This window comes from Simochromis diagramma, unplaced genomic scaffold (genome assembly GCF_900408965.1).
Source record: "Simochromis diagramma unplaced genomic scaffold, fSimDia1.1 OVJJ01000082.1, whole genome shotgun sequence".
Lineage (NCBI taxonomy): Eukaryota > Metazoa > Chordata > Actinopteri > Cichliformes > Cichlidae > Simochromis > Simochromis diagramma.
In genome coordinates this window covers 82773-105490 of record NW_024386742.1, presented here as the reverse complement: position 1 = coordinate 105490, position 22718 = coordinate 82773, and the positions used below count along the sequence as shown (strand labels likewise).

Sequence of the window (22718 nt, the reverse complement as noted above, 5' to 3'; positions counted from 1 at the left end):
TACAGTTTTCTTCAGAGAATGAATGAAGTCTCAATTCTCCAAATCTATGAATTTAATTATTATATTTCTGCCAAACTGAGATGGATCTAGTGGCTTTGCTTGGGATACAGAAGAAATTATTGAATTTTGTTGTGGCTACACGCTCCTTTAAAATTGTGAAATTATCGATTGGCTTCCACAGAGAATGCTCTTTCCAAGTGCCCATCTACTTATCGGAGGGAAAAAAATATTAAAGTAGCACAGTAAGTCAGTGGATCCTGCTGCAGTCTCTTTTCATGTTGCTTCTAGATTTAAGAAAAAATCCCTTTTTGTTCTTATTAAATTTTTCAATCTGTTTGTGCTAATTTTGCTTGACAGTTCCACTCGTATATCTCTTAAAGTGAGATTTTGCATTATTCATTTGACAATTCCATGACTGCCCCTCTTAAGCTGAAGTTCTGTTGATTTGCTACTCACATGTGACTCTCCAGGCTGGCAATTATAGCTTGATTTAAATCCTCATCATCTGAATCTCCATAAAGAGACGCCACAACAGTTAAATATGAAGACTGATCTTCATCATTAACACTCATGGCAGGGTTAACATGCAGCCTTCCTCACAGATGGTACTTCCATCACTTCCTTGTTTTGCTCTTCGTCTTTTACCAGCACTCCTGTCAATACAGTTGGTTTCAGTGCAGTCTTTTCTCTGTATGTTTTACTTTATAAATTGTTTTATTGGGAGCAACACATATGTTAACAGAAAGAGGATTTTGCTGAAGCACACGGATCATTAAAGTCACAGCTTGCTGTCTTTATCAATATGTCAGTGCTTCTGAATTATTTTCTGTGACACCCTCATTAGGAAAAAGAAAACATTTTGCGCTCCCCCCACTCTTCCCCACGACTATAAATAATATCGTTTGGCTATAAAATTGTTCCTATAAGTACAATTGTAACATTGTATCCTTATTGACATTAAAGGAAAAAGAAAATTATAGATCAACTTCAGCGCTACATACGCTTCGCCATATTTCCTCGTCTTAACTTTTGGGAGACTTTTGTTTGTCTCGACTCTCTCTGCGCCTTTGTTTTCATTCGCTTCCGCTTATCCTTTCCAATGTCGCAGGGGGTGCTGGAGCCTATCCCAGGGCGAGAGGCGGGGTACACCCTGGACAGGTCGCCAGTCTGTCGCAGGGCTAACACATAGAGACACAGACAACCATTCGCACGCGCATTCACTCACAGATTCACACCTATGGGCAATTTAGATTGACCAATTAACCTATCCCCACTAACTGCATGTCTTTGGACGGTGGAAGGAAGCCGGAGTACCCGGAGGGAACCCACCCAAACACGGGGAGAACATGCAAACTCCACACAGAAAGACCCCGGCCTGATGGTGGAATTGAACTCAGGACCTTCTTGCTGTGCAGCAACAGTGCTAACCACCGTGCCGCCTTTGTTTTCGTCCCTTTTAATTATTTGTAATGGTTTGTATACTGCACTTCATATTTCCTGCTCTGTGTTGTGTGTGCGCATGCTTGGTACTGTAGTGGATGTGGACTTACACTTTATTGTAGTATAGCAGAAAAGCATGTTCTCCAGAAGGTAGCAACATGCTAAAGCATACTTTGTCCTTTTTGACTCTGATGAGGATCAAATTTGACAAAATTAACATGTGAGTAACTATGCTGTCCTCACTAAAGTTTGTTTTGCGTAACTATTTTTAAATCCCGGTAGAACTGCAACCACATAAGCTAGTGCAATAATTTTTTTTGCATATGAAACCGGAGGAGTTGTACTTACATCTTATGCCATCAGCTTGTCCTAGGTCACAGTTTCCTTCCACATATAGCTTTGCAAAAATTGCATAAAAAGCACTTGCAGCAACAAAAACATAATATTTGCCGATCCGATCAGCTGTTTGTAACACTTCCTACATTGGAATAGACATCAGCGCGAACTATCGCAAGTCCTGCCCAAAACCGGAAGTGACGTCGTTTTTGCGGAAATGTAGTTTTTACCTTCAGGGCCTTATAAGCCTATACTTGTCAGGGGTTGTGTGTGGAGGCATGGAAGAGATGACCTACATGCAGGACTCACAGTGCAGAAATGATGAGAATTTATTGGAGCGGGTGAATGAACAAAACAGGAACGGCAGAACTGACTAGCTGACTGAAAGACTGAGTGGCTGGCTGAATAACTGAGCACTAACGGGAATGACAACATAACATCAATGACACGACAAGGGCTGAAGGGAAGAGAGGGCTTAGGGAATGGGAAGAGGACTGAACATAATGCACACAGACCAAGGCTAATACAATAAAACAGGAAGTGGAACAGGCAGTAGATAAACAGTGAACGTGAACTGAAAATACTGGGTCAACGACCCAGAAACCCTGACAATACTGGTGTTTTTAAAAGTTATGTTTGACTTTACGACTTTCTGAATAGTTTCTGGGATGCTTAGAACTCAAATTGCACTGCTGGAAATAGTTTATTTTGATGTATATGCTTTTTTTTTGCAAATTTGCATTAAAATAATTATTTTCGTTTTTCCTGCAGTATATAAAAATTGGTGTATTTCAAAAATAAAACTATGAAGACACTCAAAATAAATTTCCTGTGGTGGGAAACTATTTTGTGCAACTTTTTTGTATTTACAGTTTTGAGGGATAAGCCTCTTAAATTTCTCTAACTAGAAATATATGTTAAAAAAACAAAAACGATTTTTTTTGTAGTTTATTGCACTTTTTTGCAATTTATGTAATTACTATGCACTTAATGCATATTATTAAAATTTGGGCTATAATGGTTGCATTGACGTATAGCAACTTGAAATGCTCCCAAAAATGGCACTACAGCATATAAAAATATAATATAAGCTCTGACGGACTTGGTTCTATGGTAGGTCTTAAAGGGTTAACCCCAGGATTGCAGAGATTGCCATTAGATTACAATTTTTTCACTGCAGCAAAAGAGCACACCAGTGATGTGCGAGTCATGAACGAACCTTTCAATACTCGAGAATCATTTTACTGACTCGTGAATCATGATTCACAAGCCCAACTGACTCATTCACTGACTCATCCCTGTTACTGTTAGCAAACTAATTTCACTAGTAGAAATATATCTAGCTTATCATTAAAATTGTGGGAAAAAACAACAGCCAGTTTCTTAACAAAAACATTTCTGCTCTGGGATGGAAGAAAAACCCATGAGTAGAAAGCTCACATCAAGACAATAGCTCAAAAGTTCACAGTAGCATCGCTCTGCTAACGTGCTTACAGCACATTTTAGTTACTCACCCTTTCCTGAGAGCTAATGTCCTGTGCTGAATCGTAGCATGAACGAATCACTCACTCATTCACTCACCACCTCCCTTCCTGTGCTGAATCATAGCACGAACGAATCACTTATGAGTCACTCACAGCTTCTTCTTCTACTTCTTGGTTGGCAACTGAGGTTAAGGTGCATTACCGCCCCCTGGCTCAAAGCTCAGTGGATGCTCACGCTACATTCAGTCTACACTTTGTTTGTTTTGCAAAGATAATAAGCAGGCTAAAGAAAAAAATATATGAACTCAGTTCCACCACTATTAAAAAATACAGTGTCTGACTCGCATTCTGCTGCTGCAATAATGTAAGTAAAATAATCATAAATTTGCTATTTCACTAAATTATTTAGATGAGAATACATATATTTGACACATTTAAGGAAAGTACAAATAAAATAAAATAAATAAAATAAAACAAATGTTCCCTTTAGAAATCTTATTTTTTGTGCTCTTTTTTCCTCTATAAAATAGTTGTTTTTCTTTTTTAATCACTCATCTTAGAAGTAGGATTTATATGAAAAGAGAAACAAATTAAATTTGAGTGAAAATGTAAATTTCTTGCACTCTCTGGGCAACTGACTCAGTGAGTCAAATGACTCAAAAAACTCGATTCATTTTGGTGAGTGACTCATTCAAACTCGATTCAATAAAAAGAATTGAATTTACCATCACCAGCGCACACTACTTCCTGTAGACAACTTTCTCTACAAAAAAAAGACATTGTGCTCCGTTACCACTAGGTGGTAGTAACACTTCTAAACAACTATAACATGTCCATTCCATGACAGTAACATTTAAGACTTTAGTGACTGAGACTATAAACATATCCAGAAAATGTTTCATAATGTTTGAAACTCTGACCTGAAAGAATGGGTCACTTTTCAAAAAGACATGACTGATAGAAAATATTGTATGAGCTATTTGTTTGTATAACTGCAAGTAAACACACAGCTACAAGCTTATCTGGATTAGTGTAATAGTGTCAGAGCTGACAGGCAGGGAGGTGCAGACTAGGAAGAAGAAAGGAGAGGAGATAAAGAATAAAGACACAGAGATAGAGAAATGAGGTGGAAATACAAGAAAAGATAAAAAAAAGAAAGAAAAAAAGAACAAAGCTGAAGTAAAGCATGATGGGTCACCACCTGCTGCATGTTTAACAAAATACAGTCCAAAAACAAACAACCCCCTTGAAAGAGAGTAGAAGGAAGAGGGGGCTCCCCAGACAGAGCACCCAGACGAGCCATTGGAGTCCAAACACCTTCTATATTCTGTTCCTCAATAAATCATGTTCATTCTTTCTAACAATGTGTCCTTATTGAAATTAAAGTCAGCTTTGTTTGGTACTCTGAGTCCTGCGCTGGATGTGGGTCTACTTTTTGAACTGACTCTGAGCAGAATCACATAATTCTGCTGGTAACATATAGTGTTCAACACAAACATCATTAATACAGTGTTTATATCATTATTTCACATCATCTGTTTGTATAATTTTATTGTGTTTACATGTAGTCAGATGGTAAGATGTCAAAGCAACACAAAGAATTCAGAATAAATGAGTTTGTGCTTCGTTTTAAATAGCAACAGATAATAAATGTAACTATGAATTTATTTGCTGTCTTTGTTACTTTACTTTGTGAACCATGAAGGTCTTTAGTCTCACTTCAGCCACACACTGAGTCGTTTCCTGTGTTTGGGTCTCCACCAAACTTAAACCCAGAATTTAACCACAAGTTGTGAACATTCACAGATCAAAGGAGCTTTTTCACTGCATGATAACGTTTGTGCTAACTGTGAAATACATCTACATGTTTGCATGCAGAGACTCATAAACAAAGAAAAAAACAAATGAATTAAAAAGACTTCATAGAAAATACAGGCTCCAAAGCAGAAAAGGATGCTTTCATATTTCTACTCGCAGTGACTCCCAGTCTGCCAGAAAAGCAATAATGCAGCGTGACAATGATCCACAGGAAACTGAAAAAATCACAGAAGAAAATGGCAAAAAAATAAATAAATATGACAACAGAACAGCTTTGTATGTTACAGAGAAAGATGTCAACAAAAGAAACAAACTTCTATGTTTGCAGTGGACAGGAAATGTAAACCTGTCACCTAACTGCTGTGGTCCAAGCTACAGGAGCTGTTTGAGTTTTGTGTAAAAGGGAAGGAAGCACAGAGAGACCAATCAGATGAAGAAACTGCAGAAAAACTCTTGTTGTATCTAAACTAAACACAACTTCTCTTTTTTCTTTATCTTCTTTGTTCAAGGCAAAACTCTTTGTACAGCAGGCTGGATGTAACGATGGGGCAATCTTTGCTCTGCACGATGGGCTTTTTCTGTAAGTACACGTCTGACATTGTTTGAATGGCACTGACTCATTAACAGAAGCTTTACTTTATATTTATTTGGATTTAATCAGTTGTATAATGTCTAATGAGCTTTTATTTATTCATCATTTTAGTGCTCAGTACTGTCATCTATGGAAATGCTGAAGGTAAGAAATGCTGTTTTTCTTGCAGTTCACATATGCAGCTGTTATTACTGACCATTCAAACAGATCACAGTACTGAGTCTTATTTAGAGCTACAGCTATTGATTATTTTAGTAATCAAGTGTTCTATTGATTTTCAACTGATTAATCAAGTAAATGGATAAGAAATACTTACTATATTATAATAATTTGTATGAATAAATATTCAAAAGGTACATATTGCCAAATGTCACTCACCCATCCAAATCATTGAATTCACAGTGAGACCTGCGGCTCGTCCATGGCCACAGGTGTATAAAATCGAGCATGTAGGCATGCAGTGATCAGTTTTTGCACTTGCGCTTGCTTGCAATGTGTTGCTCGCGCTCTCAACATTTCTGCCCGTGCGCGCTCAACTCAACAATAACACCGTTATATTTGTGCCACAAAACCAGCCAATCACAGACTTGGATGCAAAAAAAATCTGATTGGCTGTTCTGGTCTCCAATCAGCTCGAAATGACGAAATGCAATATCCCAGAATCCATTTTGTCCAAAACTTAAACGAGGCAGTGTCGGAGGAACACAGAGTGTTTAAAATGATCATATTAAGAGTGTGCTGCCTTCATACAGACTAATTCTCTTTTCATGGATGTTTATCTGAACAGATTACAGTACAGATTTACAAGAAGATGATGATTTGTGTGAGTAGTGCAGTGTATCTCACTGATATTGGCATGTGTGCTGCTTACCTCAGTGTACGCTTTTGTATTAACTCTTGGAGTTCTCAAAATCCTTGTACAAAGCTACATGGATAAAAATGAAAGGAAATACCAGATACTCCGGCTTCCTCCCACAGTCTAAAGACATGCACTTAGTGGGGTTAAGTGAATTGATTATTTTAAATATGTGGGAGTGTGAATGTTTGTCTGTGTCTCTGTCTTAGCCCTGCAACAGACTGGCAACCTGTCCAGGGTGTACCCTGCCTCTCGCTCTATGATAGCTGGGATAGTCTATAGCCTCCTGCGACCCTGATAAGGATAAGTGGAAGAGAATGGACAAGAGTTTAAAGTGGGATTCAGCGGTGCAGAGCCCTAAAATCAGTTTTTAATGGCTCAGGCTATTTTCTATTGAGAGCTCCAGTAGATTTTCTTAATGTATGAGCTGTGATCAGCTGACTTGCTGCTCTTTACAGATTTATCCACCTGAATTCAGTCAGATGTAAGCAGACGTTTCATGAGTTGTCCTCGTCTCTACACTCACAGTACACTGTTTATACTGACTTTATATTGGACTGTCACTGTGCACCAGTCACACACTGGTCTTTCCTTTAAATCCATCACAGTACAGCAAACTAACCTGTTTATCCTGCACTAATCTGTAGAGGATTTTCATGCAGCCTTAAATAACACAGTGATTCTACCTCAGTTTGTTTTGCAGCATGCTTCACACTATGAAAAACACAATGTCAACATAAATACTCAAGTAAAGTACAGATTTGTACTTCGTTACTCCCCACCTCTGGAAATAAGTAAATTGTGTGATATTTGACTGTAAAACTGAGGTTGTTTAAATGATATTGTGTGTTTATGCGTCGATGTTCAGTGTCACAGTTTAGATTTGTGCACACCTGGTTGTGTTCAGTCACTCTGCTGGTAGAGTCTAAATATCATTTAATCTGTTTGGTAAAAACTAAACTTTTTATTGTTGATTTTTAGTCAAATTTTTACCAGGACACAAAAATATAATTACAATTAACAAGAGCAATAAAACCAGGATAGATTTTTAATGATAATGATATATCTTTATTTGATCAGGTCCTCCTGAGCCCACTGTGACCCTCCAACCGTCCACGACTCAGATACACAGAGGTGAGAAAGTCACTGTCAGATATAAGATTCAGGGATACAAGTTAAACGCATCTCCTCACTTATTTTATTTGTATTGCACAATTCATCCAAAAACATACAAAATACTAACAAAAGTAGTGTAAAACAATAATAAATAATTGTCCTCATTTTAGGAGAGACTGGTCTGCTATGTTAGCCTTTCTCAAACTGCTCGTATGCTTACTTATAGCAGCAGTTTTTTCACTTCGTTTATCTTTAAATCTCCAGCTCTGAATCCACCACTGGAGGTTTAACAGCATTGTTAGCAAACAACAGCTAAGTGACAACGAATGGATTATATGTTCATAAATGTATAAAACATTTAAAAAGTATAAAAACAACTTTTATTGTTGATTTTTTAAGTCAAATTATCAGTCTGCTAATGCTATGTTTTATTTGATCAGCTCCTCCTAAGCCCACTGTGACCCTGCAGCCACCCTGGACTCAGATACACAGCGGTGAGACAGTCACTGTCAGCTGTGAGATTCATGGAGGTGAAGGAGCTCAGTGGACGTATGAATGGAGACGAGGCCAAGTAAACACAGGTCATACATCCAGTGAATACAGAATCAGCAGCGCTGCTGAGTCTGACAATGAAGGATACAGCTGTCGGGGCAGAAGAAGCTTTTCCTGGACAGAGTGGAGTGACATCACCACATTGAGAGTAACAGGTAAGTTGGACACATTTCACTCATTTTAATTCCCAAAACACAACAAAATACTTTAAACAGTACTGCAGTTTTTTTTTTTTTTTAGTTTAGTATCCAAAGTCATGTAAAACAGTTTTTCCTTTATAAAAATATTCAGTCGTCATTCAGAGTCAAACATCCGGAAAAGAAAAAAAAATGTGTTTGTAACATGAAAAAAATAAATGCACTTGTCATTGTCCCAGCTGCCTTGTGTCTGTGGCTGCAAACGCAGAGTTTTCATCACTGTTTCAAAACTGAATGTGAGCTTTCAGCTAAACTCAGGAGAGACTTTAAATGTTGCCATTGAATCTCCTCAGCTGAACACATGCTGAACACACGCTGGACACACGCTGGACACATGCTGAACACACGCTGAACACACGCCGAACACATGCTGGACACACGCTGAACACATGCTGAACACATGCTGAACACACGCTGAACACACGCTAAACACACGCTGAACACACGCTGAACACACGCTGGACACACGCTGAACACACGCTGGACACACGCTGAACACACGCTGGACACACGCTGGACACACGCTGGACACACGCTGGACACACGCTGAACACACGCTGAACACACGCTGAACACACGCTGAACACATGCTGAACACACGCTGAACACACGCTGCCATCAGCTGCTTCTCTGCTGGAAAATCTCAAGACAATAACAAAAAATATTTCTGGATTAATTGCAACATAAGTTATGAATCATTTTACAACATTTAAAGACAGGAAACCATTTTACATGCTTTGATTTTTCACACCTAAATCACTGAAACAGTCTCATCAAACAATCAGATGAATGACTGCAGACCAACTCAAACACATCACATCACATCGAATCACATCACACGGGATTAAACCTGTCCCACTGTTACACTGGCTCCCAGCATGTTTTCAAACTGATTTCAGGATTTAATTATTTGCTTTTAAGGTGCTTCATGGCCTGGAGTCTGACATGGAGTCAGTCACTTCCTTTTAATTCATTTAAGTAATATTTTCATGAGACAAATTCTCCAGTTTTACTCGACATGTTAATGTTCTTTGAACTGTGTTGCTTTTTTCTACATTTGTCACTTTTGTTTATTTATTCTTCTGCTCCTATAAAGAGTTGTGAAATTTTGAGTTTGAAAAGTCTTGTATAAAGTTGTCATTACTGTCACGTCCTGTCTTTGGGGACTAGTCTGTTCTTCTGTTTCTCTTTCTGACAGCAGGATTACTTGGAGAGATGGAAATAGAAAAATAGAAGAACTTCAGTTTTGTTGTGTCTACTTTAAGATTGTGAGATTAAGGATCGGCCTTGACAGAGTAACTTCTTCAAGAGCCTAACTAATCCTGGGATTTAAAAAAAGTCTCTCCTCATCCTGTTTCTAGATTTAATCTAAAGTGTTTTCTTGTTTATCCACACTGATTTGTTTATACTCCTCAAAGATCGCATCTTTGTGAAAGTAAATCAGACTTAAGACAACTCATTAAAAAAACAGTAACTTTTTGTAAATAATAAATTTATTTATAAAGAATATAAATAAAAGATAACTGTACAAAGTAAATACTTGTACGTTTTACTAAAAATGTTGTGTTACAGTTTGAAAGCTATAAATAGTTTTATTGTGACTTTGTTTTGATGTTGAGTCTTCAAACTGTTTGTCTGTGAATCAGCTGTTTTGCAGTAACTCTACTCTTATGTTATAAACAGCAGAGGTTTTCTGTTTCTCTTCTCCTAACTGGATCATTCTTATGTGAACAGTTCCCAGTAAGCCCACTGTGACCCTGCAGCCACCCTGGACTCAGATATACAGCAGTGAGACAGTCACTGTCAGATGTGAGATTCAGGGAAGTGAAGGAGCTCAGTGGACGTATGAATGGAGACGAGGCCAGAAAAACATACCTGAAACATCCAATGAATACAGAATCAGCAGCGCTGCTGAGTCTGACAGTGGAGGATACAGCTGTCGGGGCACAAGGACCTATTTGTTAACAGAGTGGAGTGATACCATCACACTGACTGTACCATGTAAGTTGGAGATCTGTTTTATCAACATTAGTAAGAATCTGTTGTTCTTGCAGCTTTGTAGCTGTTTCATTTGTGCTGCTCAGTAAAATATTTTTAAAAGCAGCTTTTTATTCACAGTGAAGAGAACAAAACATATCAGAGTAACTTCTCTGCTGTGCAGCTCTAATACATGAAGTGCAGAACAAATGCTGAACCTGCTTCAGCTGCTCCACCACATCCACTAAGAACAACAGTTACATCCAATATTTTCACTTCTGTATTTGTGTTATTTATATTTTTATTACTCCCTGTTTCACCAACATATGATGCAGTTCCTTCAGTTGTTTTTAGCATGTTGTCTATTGTTGAAATGATCTTAGAGGTTTCAGGTTTTAGTTAAAGAGTCTGGTCTCATGAGAAACACACACTGGATCTTTTTCACTTAATGAACCTCGCCTCTGTCAGTGCGCCCCAGGGTGGCTGTGGGTACAATGTAGCTTGCTATCACCAGTGTTTGAATGTGTGTGTGGATGGGTGGATGACTGAATGTGTAATGCGCTTTGGGGTCCTTAGGATCTAGTAAAGCGCTGTACAAATACTGGCCATTTCATGAACTCTGAACTGCAGACGACAATATGGCCTCATTTTATTGGATGCTGGTCTGTGCTGGTATGTTATTAATTTAGGCTAATGATATTTAATGAGTATAGAAATTACTCATAATCATCTCACAGACAAAACATTATGTGCAGCTACTTTCAGTACCATTGATATTTATTTAGAGTTTTTTCTCTAATTGATCTTTCTGAGTTAGCTTCAGTAATTACTTCCTCCAAACCATCGATGTGTCTTTTAAAACCCATTCTGACACATCTGTGCACATCGACAGGAAATGTCAGCTTCCACAGCAAAAGAATATAAAACACACTTACTAGGTCTCATCTTAGCTATCAGAGGCTTTAACAGCAGATTTAGTAAAGAACACAAGGACATAGCATGCTAAGTACAATCAGATCATATTAACCTGGGTTACTTTCTCATTACAGATGAATTAACTAAGTCATGCTTCAAATTAATGAGAATAAACGAACTATGCATTTATTAATTAATTTTAAATACACTGAAGTAAATTCTAAAAAAAATTGCTGTGCAGATCAAAACAGTATTTCAGAGTATTTTGTGTCACACACTTTGTTATAGCTTCACTAATAAAGTTTTGTGATATTTGATCATTCACATGTTTCCATCTTTAAATTGTTCTGATTCAGTCATTTTTACTTTTATGTTCTTGTTCTAAACTGAACTGCAGCGAAACCAAAGGCTGAACTGAGAGCTGATAGGACAGCTGTGCCAGTAGGGGGCAGTGTGACCCTGACCTGCTCTGTGAGCCCATCATCATCATCACCATCATCATCATCACCATCATCATCATCTGGATGGAAATACTACTGGTACAGAGATGGGAAATCTTATCAACCTGCGAGAAATGAACAAATCAGTGTCTCAGAGGGAGGACTCTACTGGTGCAGAGGAGGAAGAGGAGAACCAGTTTACTACACAGAGGACAGTGAGTCAGTCTGGATTGACACAACTGGTGAGTTCAAACTTGAACTTACCACAAAGCACTACATCTGATGGTAATTGTACCTTTTGTCATTCATGTGTTTTTATTGTACTTTCTTGAACATTAACAGTCTCAATCAGACCTGTTGTGACTCTGTATCCAAACTGGTCTGAGATATACAGAGGAGAGACGATCACTGTCAGATGTGAGATCCATGGAGGAGACACTGAGTGGGATTATGAGTGGGAAACAAACAGCATCAGAAAACCTCCAAATCAAAATGAATACAGGATTAGATCTGCTTCATTATTGATCAGTGGAAACTATCGCTGTAAGGGCAGAATGAAAAGTTCACAGCATGAAACAAAAGAGTGGAGTGATTCAGTCACACTGACAGTTTCTGACAGTAAGTCATGTTTGCTTTAAGCTGTTTGAACACTTTGTAAAATGTGTTTCTGTTCATATAGACTGAGATTATTATTCTTTGTATGAACTGAGCTCACTGTTCAGAGACTGTACTACATGTTCACTGAGAGAAAATCTTTGTTAAACAGATGAACCCCGTCCTGTCCTCACTGTGTCTCCATCATGGCTGAGTCCTGGAGCCTCAGTAACTCTGAACTGTGAGGTTGAACATCCGTCTGCAGGATGGAGCTTCTACTGGTATAAAGCTGTTCCTGATCTGAAAACATTCAACTATAAATCCTACAGTTATGAGTTGCTACCTGATGGCAATAGGACTGCACAGGACTCCTACATCATTCATGGACAGACACACACAGCAGGATATGTGTGCAGAGCTGGAAGAGGAGACCCAGAGTATCGCACTGATCACAGTCAACCAAAGTTTGTCTGGTCTGCAGGTCAGCTTGTTTCTCTCTAATAAATTATGTCATCACTTTAATTCACCATTATTTTTCTTGCAGCGGCATGCTGACATTGAAATCTGATGTCCAATTACAATTAAATTGCATTAAATGATTTTATTTAAGTTTCCTCATAAGGATTAAATTGAATCTCATCCTTTCTCACTACATTCAAGTAAACTGAACTTCAGTCAGACACTTCTGTTGTTATTCAAATTCTTCCTTGTTTGTTTCTCACAGAGTTAAACGAGGATGAATTTTGTCTCCGGCTCTTTTTAATCTTCATGGTGATGATTAGAAAGTCTGTAAAGCTGGCAGGACTCCTGTGAAGCACATTATGTACACAGATGATCTCGTGGTCTTTAGTCCTCATGTTGTTGTGCTTTTGCTGTGAAAAATGATATCAGACATGATGCCTGTAAAAGTGCTGTCATGATTTGTAGAAGCAAAGACAACAAACATTTAAGATCTGCTGATGTTAAACTGTCTGATAATGATCTGACTGTTTGTAATAAGGTCACAAATGTCAGACATCTTATTACATGACAGATGATGAAGATATTTGCTTGTGCAACAACAAACATGCACACTGTGGACAAACTGTAGGAAAGCAGGTTTACAGAAACTTCTAATGTAGCTTCTAATGATGCTGTGAGATTATTACTGAGAGACCCAGATGGTTCAGTGAAATCTTTCCAGCTGCAGGAGTCACAACATTTAAATCTGTATTAACAAATCTCATTCATAGATTTATTTGCAGTTATGGTGGGTTTAGCAAGAACTATTTTTTTCACTGTGATCTTTTGAATCCTAACATCTGTGAGCTTTGTCTCTTCACTGCATGTTGTTTCCAGATGTTCATTCAGCAGCGTCTCTCACAGTGAGTCCTGACAGAGTGCAACACTTCACCTCTGACTCTGTCTCACTGACCTGTGAGGGAAACTTCACTGAGTGGAGAGTGAGGAAGTTCTCTGATGGCCGACTCTCTGACTGTAGGAGAATGACTGGATCCACATGTAACATCTACACATCAAAGTCACATACTGGGGTGTACTGGTGTGAGTCTGGATCAGGAGAGTTCAGCAGTGCAGTCAACATCACTGTACAGAGTATGTTATTATACATTTACTTCTTGGATCTGAATGATTTAGACGTCACATGAACATTTGTCTCAGCTTTGCTCTATGTGAAGTAATTCTATGTGGCAAAACAAACAACAATGATCAATGATCATTTTCCGACAGGCACCAAAGCATCAAAACATTCTTGATTGTTGGTTTCATTTCACTCGATCTTTTTATAATCAAGTTTGTCAAAATTTGCAGACAACATTTTATATATTCTCCCTTTCAGAATAAAGGAATAGGGAAACACGTCATGTAAAATAAAACAAAAATACAAACATTTACAATTTCACTTATAACCATTAAATAATTTCATAGTTTGACTCCTGCAGGGAGGATGAAGGGAGCATCCCAACTATATTTCCAGTCCTCTTAATCAAATTTTGAATTTGGGATCTGAGTTTGACAGAAAGTTTGCCAAACCATGTAGTGATACCATAATAGATAACAGATTCAACAATCTCCATATAGAATAGTAACATGATGCATTTATTTACTCCATGGACCCTCGGCCTTCTAACAAAAATGCAAATGCTGAATGATCCACATGATGAACCCACTGTAACTGAACATTTCAATCCTTAAATGTTGTCACTTGTTCAAACGTCTCTCCAGTCATTAAAACCAGGCTCTCAGAAAATCTCTCTGAAGCCAGGTCTGCATGTAGATCATGAGACACGACTCACAGCTTTTTCTCAAAGTTTGCACCAGCTGGTCTGACTGAAACAATTGTGTGTGATTGTTTCACAGATGATGGTAATGGTCCTATCCTGGTGAATCCTGTTCATCCTGTGACTGAGGGAGCTTCTGTTAGTCTGAGCTGCAGTTTGAGAACACAAAAAATACTTTCCAATGTGTTTTTCTATCACAATGACAAACTTATTCAAAATGATCCCCGAGGGGAGCTGAAGATCTCTGCAGTGTCAAAGTCTGATGAAGGTTTCTACAAGTGTCAGTACTCAGGAAGAGAGTCAGCACAGAGCTGGATGTCAGTTAAAGGTGAGCAGGATCAAAACGTGATGGATTTTAATGGATTTCATGCTTGAGAAGAAACATTAGATTGTCTGTTTAAAGGCTTGAAGTCACCTGGATCTATTTTGTCAGAACTTTTATAAAACTATTATGTAATATCTCTATATTGTCAGGTTTAATATCGTTGTGATTCAGGACTCAAGTGAAAACAGCAGAGAATGTAATAAGTGAAGGGTTTTTTTACTCAAACAAAGGATAAATAATTTAACACAACAGATTGCAAACTTTGACTTGGTCAACAAGAACAAAACATAAATGAACCTAAACTTAAGGAGTGAGTCCTACAAAAACATCTTAACTGAGGTGAGAGAGACAGGCCAGAGGAGCAGACATAACAGCGTGAGGGCGGCAGATCTGTGGGAGAGGAGAGAGCAGTTAGGGCAGGAAATCTGAGGGAATGTGACAAGACAGAGAGTGTTCATAAAGTGGCTGCAACAATGCCTTACTTGGAGTCCAGACTAGCTGGGGCTAAAGGATGAAGGCAGAGGTCCAAGGAAACTGCTGAACGATGGGCAGGCAGGCAAGTGAGGAAGAGGCTCCGAGGGGGGCAGCAGTGGTGGTGAATAGGGGGGTAATGATCCAAGGCGGCAGGCGTCTGACTGGAGGTGAATGATGGCATGAAAACGAATCTTGAAGCAGGAAGAAACTGAAACAAGGGGAAAATCTGTTAGCATACAAATCTTATTTTCCTAGAAAGGATCCCAGCAGACCTGCCTGGTTACCTCACTGACGAGCTGCAGTCATGTTAACTATCCATTAACATTTGGCTACAGCCACCGAGGTCTTCAAGGTCAACTTTATGACTAAAAAAAAATCCTTATAACACAGAAACTATGATTCTTACAAATGTGTTGTGTATTGTCAACATATAGAAAGTACTGTATAAAGATTTAAAATATCATTTGTTTGACCTCTGACCTCACTTTTACATTTCACATCTGCCCTTGTTGTCATGTTGAAAAAATCTGCCTTTGGACTTATTTTTACTGAACTACAAACTTCTCACAGTACAAATAAAAAATACACTGAAAATACAATATTGTTTCCTTAAAAGTAAATAATGTCAACAGAGTGAGCTGCCTTAGCAGAGATTTGTGCTCTCAGAGTTCTTCTTTTACACTTTATTAATAATTAATTATTGTTTGTTGTTACAGTAACTGTGTCAGGAGCTGACAGCTCTTCATCTCCTGTGTGGTTGATGGTTGGACTGGTTTGTGGAGTCTCTCTTATTATTATTCTCCTGCTCTTGTTGTATCACTGCAGACAGTCCAAGTGTAAGAGCCTCTTCTTTTCATGCTGTATTAGAGAGTTTATTTACTACATACACTTTAATTATTCACACATATACATGTATTCTGATCTCATGACACAAAATATCAGTGGAACAATTTATACATGACAAACATGTGTAATAACATTTGTCTCTTTCACAGATTCCTGCTTCACCAGGTTGGTAAAATACTTTTAATATTATTTTAAACAAACATCAGTTACTTTTGAGTTTATTGTGTTTATTTCCTGTTTTAGGTCGATCCAGTCTGAGGGTCACAGTCCGGGCTCCTCCACAAATCATGGAGTCAACCAGAATGAAACTCATGAGTACAACTCTCTTCAACATGGTCAGTATTTAAACCATTTAAATAATATTATCATTAGGGGTGCAATGATATTCGTATCGATATTGAACCGTTCGATACAGTGCTTTCGGTTCGGTACGCATATGTATCGAACAATACAAAATTTTTAATTTATTTTATCAACTTTCCTTCTGACGATGCTGTCTGTGTTGAGCGCTCAGTGAATCTGCGTTCGACTACTCCGCCTAGGCTCGACAGTGCAGCCTAGGCGGAGTAGTCGAACGCAGATTCACTGAGCGCTCAACACAGACAGCATCGTCAGAAGGAAGAGCGCAGGGCAAGCTAGCGAGACAGAAGTTAAGCTCTCCTTACAACATGGACCTCCCGCACCCTCATTCAGATCTGGCGTTTGGAATTATTTTGGTTTTCATGTGACGTATGACCCTGAAGGTAAGCGACTCATGCACTAAAGTAAAACAGTATGTTGGATGTGCCATGCAATGCTCAATTACATGGGTGGGAACTAGTGTGTTAGCGCAGTTAGCTCGTTAACGTGTTGGCCGTCTAGCCCCATGCATGGGGCGATCGGCGGTAGCTCGTTAACGGAGATTTGCCGTGTTGTGGCGTTAAGGTCATTTCAACGAGATTAACCTGAAAGCACTAGTGGGAACACAACGAATATGACTGCACATTTACGCCGACATCATCCTAGTGCAAAGACAAGTGGAAGCAGAAAAAAAACAAGCAAGCATGCTACTAACTTTAGCCGAGTCATTTAGACAGCTGTTAGCACATGATTCTCCTTATATGTTTAATATGCTGCTGAGAATATAGCCCAGAAGAAGCGGATAGTATAGCTTTTATTTTGGAAAGAGCCATTTCTCTGTAATAAACTCTCTTTTCCAAAGATGAGTGATTCCTCAATCAGATACAGGGCTCGCAATATCGCTAGCCCGACGTCCCGGGGCTAGCGATCTTTTCAGTCGGGCTACCAAAATCTATCTCTGCCCTGCCCGTCGAGCTATTATAGGAAGGAAAAATATATGTCAATGCTTTTGCATTCTTTCAGAAATGTAGCTGGGTAATTATGTCATTGGCATCGGTGAGCCACTGTCAATATGTGACATATTGAAATCGCGTTTGAATTTGCGCTTGTTTTTTTTGCTTTCACTTTGCAATGACAGCACTGATCTGTGAGTGATGATAATTTGTGCACCAATTCCTCTGACATCGTCTTATTAATCGTTAGCTTACTATGCAAACATGACAAGTGAAATCTCCCGCAACAAGCTTAAACATGTGAGAGGTTGATCGCGCAGAGAATCGCTGAGCTTATGTGAGTGCGTGTGTAAAAGCAGCAGGATATATATTTGACTACGATGACCTGGATGACTGAGAACCTTCACAGACAGATATATATTTTAGTTCTGCTGAGCCAAATAAGACAGGTCAGGGTGAAGAAGTGACAGCCAAAGAAAAGCTTACCACAAAACGGAGAAGTTATGACAAATCAGACTATAAGGTAAAAAGAAAGTGCAGCTTTATGGTTTCATGGACAAAAGAATTTCTGTGGCTGCAATATGACGAGCTAAATAACCAGGGCTGCACATAAGTGGTCCGCAGGTGCGCATTCGCTGTCAAAATAAAAAACACGCACAAGGGTTAGGGTTAAATTTAAAAACTGTACTTTTGAGTTAAAATATATATTTATAATTTTAATAAATGACAAATTAAAAAGGCATGAACATTTTTTTGTATCGAAAAAATATCGAACCGAACCGAACCGTGAATTTTGTGTATCGTTGCACCCCTAATTATCATTATTAATATTGACTTTTCATTCAGTCTTCATTAACTCAAACAGTTTCAAACAGGTTCAGTTTGTGTTCAGCAGTTTTTCAAAGGATCTTTATCAAAATCCAGTTAGACAAAAATCCAAACAGCCAAATGCCACATGAACATAAAATCAGAAACAAACAGGAGTTTACAACCTGAGTTTATCTTTACTGAAAGAATCCACAGAGATGTTGTTTCAACACGTTCTAACTCCCTAAGCGTAATATTTCATGCTAGGTGACAAATCATCAACATTTTATGCTTTTGGGTACCCAACACGTTCCTAAATGACAACATTGGAAAAATAAGAAAACATGAGAACCGTTTGGACGCAATCTACACATGTTTGTTCATTTTCTTAAAATTGCTTTGGAAAACACTATTTCACTTTATTAAAGTGCTGGTTAACGTTAGGGATAAGGTTCGGTTTAGGGCTGGAATACATGGCTGGAACGTCTATTACCGCGGGACCGTCATTGCACAGGAATTCATCCATAACCCGGCGCCTACCATAAGAACGTGGATATGGCAAGCCATCGCGATATTTGGCCAGGGTGGCTTGCCATACATGAAAGGTCACCTTTCACAATCCTCAGGAACGCTGCGTGACAAAACATCGGTATGCTGCGCCCCGGGAGTGAGAACGGCTGTTGTTTAATATCATAACAACACAAACAATAACAACATTATGGGTTAATGGTTTGAAAATATCTCATAGTTCTGGTTTTGACTTAAAGAGGAATATTTAATCTCTTTTAGGTTTTTATTAAAATGATTAATGTGACCCTGGCTCGTCTTTTAATTAGGTACCAATAACCTCTCTGAATATGTTATGCACGTGGAAGACAACAGAAATGGTGCAGTACATGTGCAGAAAAGCACAGAGCAGTCAGAGATGAAACTTGCTTTTGATTTAATGAAACTAATTCCATATGACATGTTTACATTCCTGTAACTAAAATATGAACATTTCAGGATCAGATCAACATCAAGATGTCACATACTCTCTTATTGACCTTAAAAACCTTCAAAAGAACAGTAAGTAAATAAAACACATGCAGTTTAAAAATAATAAATATAAATGTAATGTAAAAATACAATAAATAAAAAATGTTAAAAAATTAACAGTTAATTTCTTTCATATGTTGAATACTCTGATCATCTTCACAGGGAAGCATCATGAACCAGAGCAGAGTGCTGTTTACTCTGAGGTAAAGACGGGAGCTGCAGGTACAGACACAACAGTCTCATTCAGTGTTTGTACTGAAATGTGTCATTTCATTATGTTGCAGCTAATTATAGGTCAACCTGGAGTTTAATTATTCACTTATCAAGCTTACCTACTACACACTACCACTATACATCAGCAGAGTTAATCTGCAGTCATTTAGGTTTATGGTGGGTTAGTCATTAAGTCAGGTGTATTTGTTTAGCATGATACTGTGTTGTTGTGTTGTCATCATTCAAAGCACTCAAACACAGGGTGGGTGATGCAGAGTATAAATGAGTATATGAGTTCATTTTGTAGTTTGCTGCAGATGAGTAACATCAGCAACATTGGAAGAAAGAACTGTGGAGTTCACGGTCAAAAGTTTCAGTTGCTCAATCGCTGTGGACTTATGAACTGAAATTATCTTTTTTTTTATATCAACACTATATCTGAAATCAGCAATAGCACTGAGTAGATTAGTTACATTAGGATAACAGTCAGGTGATTGAATTACATGATTATTACTAGTTGATTAAGATTTTTGTTTTGCTAATTTCCTTAAATAAAATATCCTTTGTTCAAAAGTCTAAATTGTTAACTTTTTGTGTAACAGTAAAGGAAACCTTGTGAAGTATTACATCTCATCATTGGCTCTTACATGCTGCTCTTAGCACTTAAAGTAGTCTGTTCTGTACTTGGCAGCTAAAGTAATAATCTAGTGAAACTACAAAGAGCGAGAATCATTAAGGGGAGCGTAGCATTAATGCTGTTAATGGCTGCAGCTGACAAATCTGCAGTTTAAATCCACCTCTACGTCCAACAGCTCCGTGTCATATACAGTGGGGCAAAAAAGTATTTAGTCAGCCACCGATTGTGCAAGTTCCCCCACTTAAAATGATGACAGAGGTCAGTAATTTGCACCAGAGGTACACTTCAACTGTGAGAGACAGAATGTGAAAAAAAAATCCATGAATTCACATGGTAGGATTTATAAAGAATTTATTCGTAAATTAGGGTGGAAAATAAGTATTTGGTCACCTCAAACAAGGAAAATCTCTGGCTCTCACAGACCTGTAACGTCTTCTGTAAGAAGCTTTTCTGTCCCCCACTCGTTACCTGTATGAATGGCACCTGTTTGAACTCATCATCTGTATAAAAGACATCTGTCCACAGCCTCAAACAGTCAGACTCCAAACTCCGCCATGGCCAAGACCAAAGAGCTTTCGAAGGACACCAGGAAAAGTATTGTAGACCTGCACCAGACTGGGAAGAGTGAATCTACAATAGGCAAGCAGCTTGGTGTGAAAAAATCAACTGTGGGAGCAATCATCAGAAAATGGAAGACATACAAGACCACTGATAATCTCCCTCGATCTGGGGCTCCACGCAAGATCTCATCCCGTGGGGTCAAAATGATCATGAGAACGGTGAGCAAAGATCCCAGAACCACACGGGAGGACCTGGTGAATGACCTGCAGAGAGCTGGGACCAAAGTAACAAAGGTCACCATCAGTAACACACTACAACGGCAGGGAATCAAATCCCGCAGTGCCAGACGTGTTCCGCTGCTGAAGCCAGTGCATGTCCAGGCCCGTCTGAAGTTTGCCAGAGAGCACATGGATGATACAGCAGAGGATTGGGAGAATGTCATGTGGTCAGATGAAACCAAAGTAGAACTTTTTGGTATAAACTCAACTCGTCGTGTTTGGAGGAAGAAGAATACTGAGTTGCATCCCAAGAACACCATACCTACTGTGAAGCATGGGGGTGGAAACATCATGCTATGGGGCTGTTTTTCTGCCAAGGGGACAGGACGACTGATCCGTGTTAAGGACAGAATGAATGGGGCCATGTATCGTGAGATTTTGAGCCAAAACCTCCTTCCATCAGTGAGAACTTTGAAGATGAAACGAGGCTGGGTCTTCCAACATGACAATGATCCAAAACACACCGCCCGGGCAACAAAGGAGTGGCTCCGTAAGAAGCATTTGAAAGTCCTGGAGTGGCCTAGCCAGTCTCCAGACCTCAACCCCATAGAAAATCTGTGGTGGGAGTTGAAAGTCCGTGTTGCTCGGCGACAGCCCCAAAACATCACTGCTCTCGAGAAGATCTGCATGGAGGAATGGGCCAAAATACCAGCTACTGTGTGTGCAAACCTGGTAAAGACCTATAGTAAACGTTTGACCTCTGTTATTGCCAACAAAGGTTATGTTACAAAGTATTGAGTTGTATTTTTGTTATTGACCAAATACTTATTTTCCACCCTGATTTACGAATAAATTCTTTACAAATCCTACCATGTGGATTCATGGATTTTTTTTTCACATTCTGTCTCTCACAGTTGAAGTGTACCTCTGGTGCAAATTACTGACCTCTGTCATCATTTTAAGTGGGGGAACTTGCACAATCGGTGGCTGACTAAATACTTTTTTGCCCCACTGTATCTGCTGATCAAATGTATCCTGAGCTCTGACTTCTCTGGTCTTAAAATCTTCTTTCCACTCACAGGAAAATCAAGTCCTGCAGCTGATGCAGCAGTTTATTCTGAAGTCACATTAGGAAGCTTTCCTGGTAATTATGCTGCCATGCAGGATGAGTTATTCTTCAAGTTATTAAATGGTGAACATCCTGAAACTTGGACATTTCTGTTCTTTGTGTGTTTGTCTTACAGGTCAGTGAGGAGAGCTGCAGCAGCAAAAAGGAGCATTTTATGAATCCACTGTTGCTCCTCTGCTGCTCAAATATCAGACGCGCTCACTTTTTAGTGTTTATGAAGATGATATTGAATAATAATATGATATAGATTTGTTACTTTCGCTTAGCATAACACACACAAGGGTGTGTCCTGTTTCAGATCCAGGCTCTTTATATTCAGCTGATTTTTTTTTTTTTATATTCACTGTTGAACTTTTGTATAAAACTTTGAATGTATCCTGTTCCAACAGTAGTGAGATAAAAGTTTGAAGCCTGTGATTTTTGTAGCTGATAGCAACGACTTAAAGTCAGCAGAGTTTCTTAGGAAGTGCTGGTGTGGACACCAACAAATACTTTTACTATTTGAGTTTAAAAATCTACATCATGTAAAAAGGAATTATCAACCCATGTTCTTCCACTTATTAATTCAGAATCACAGGAGCC

At 38.7% G+C, this 22718-nt stretch overlaps 1 protein-coding gene across 1 annotated transcript in view; it reads left to right on the top strand.

The window, feature by feature from the left end:
* LOC120721911 (immunoglobulin superfamily member 1-like) overlaps positions 1-22259 on the top strand; it is a 35050-nt gene extending 12791 nt beyond the window's left edge. The window contains exons 5-16 of the mRNA XM_040012588.1: positions 11681-11965; positions 12066-12341; positions 12490-12798; positions 13656-13910; positions 14676-14924; positions 16112-16231; positions 16391-16406; positions 16485-16576; positions 19177-19227; positions 19346-19408; positions 19541-19600; positions 22252-22259. Of these exons, the coding sequence (XP_039868522.1) occupies positions 11681-11965; positions 12066-12341; positions 12490-12798; positions 13656-13910; positions 14676-14924; positions 16112-16231; positions 16391-16406; positions 16485-16576; positions 19177-19227; positions 19346-19408; positions 19541-19600; positions 22252-22259 (1784 nt within the window). The remainder of the gene's footprint in view (positions 1-11680; positions 11966-12065; positions 12342-12489; positions 12799-13655; positions 13911-14675; positions 14925-16111; positions 16232-16390; positions 16407-16484; positions 16577-19176; positions 19228-19345; positions 19409-19540; positions 19601-22251) is intronic.
* Positions 22260-22718: the final 459 nt, after the last annotated feature.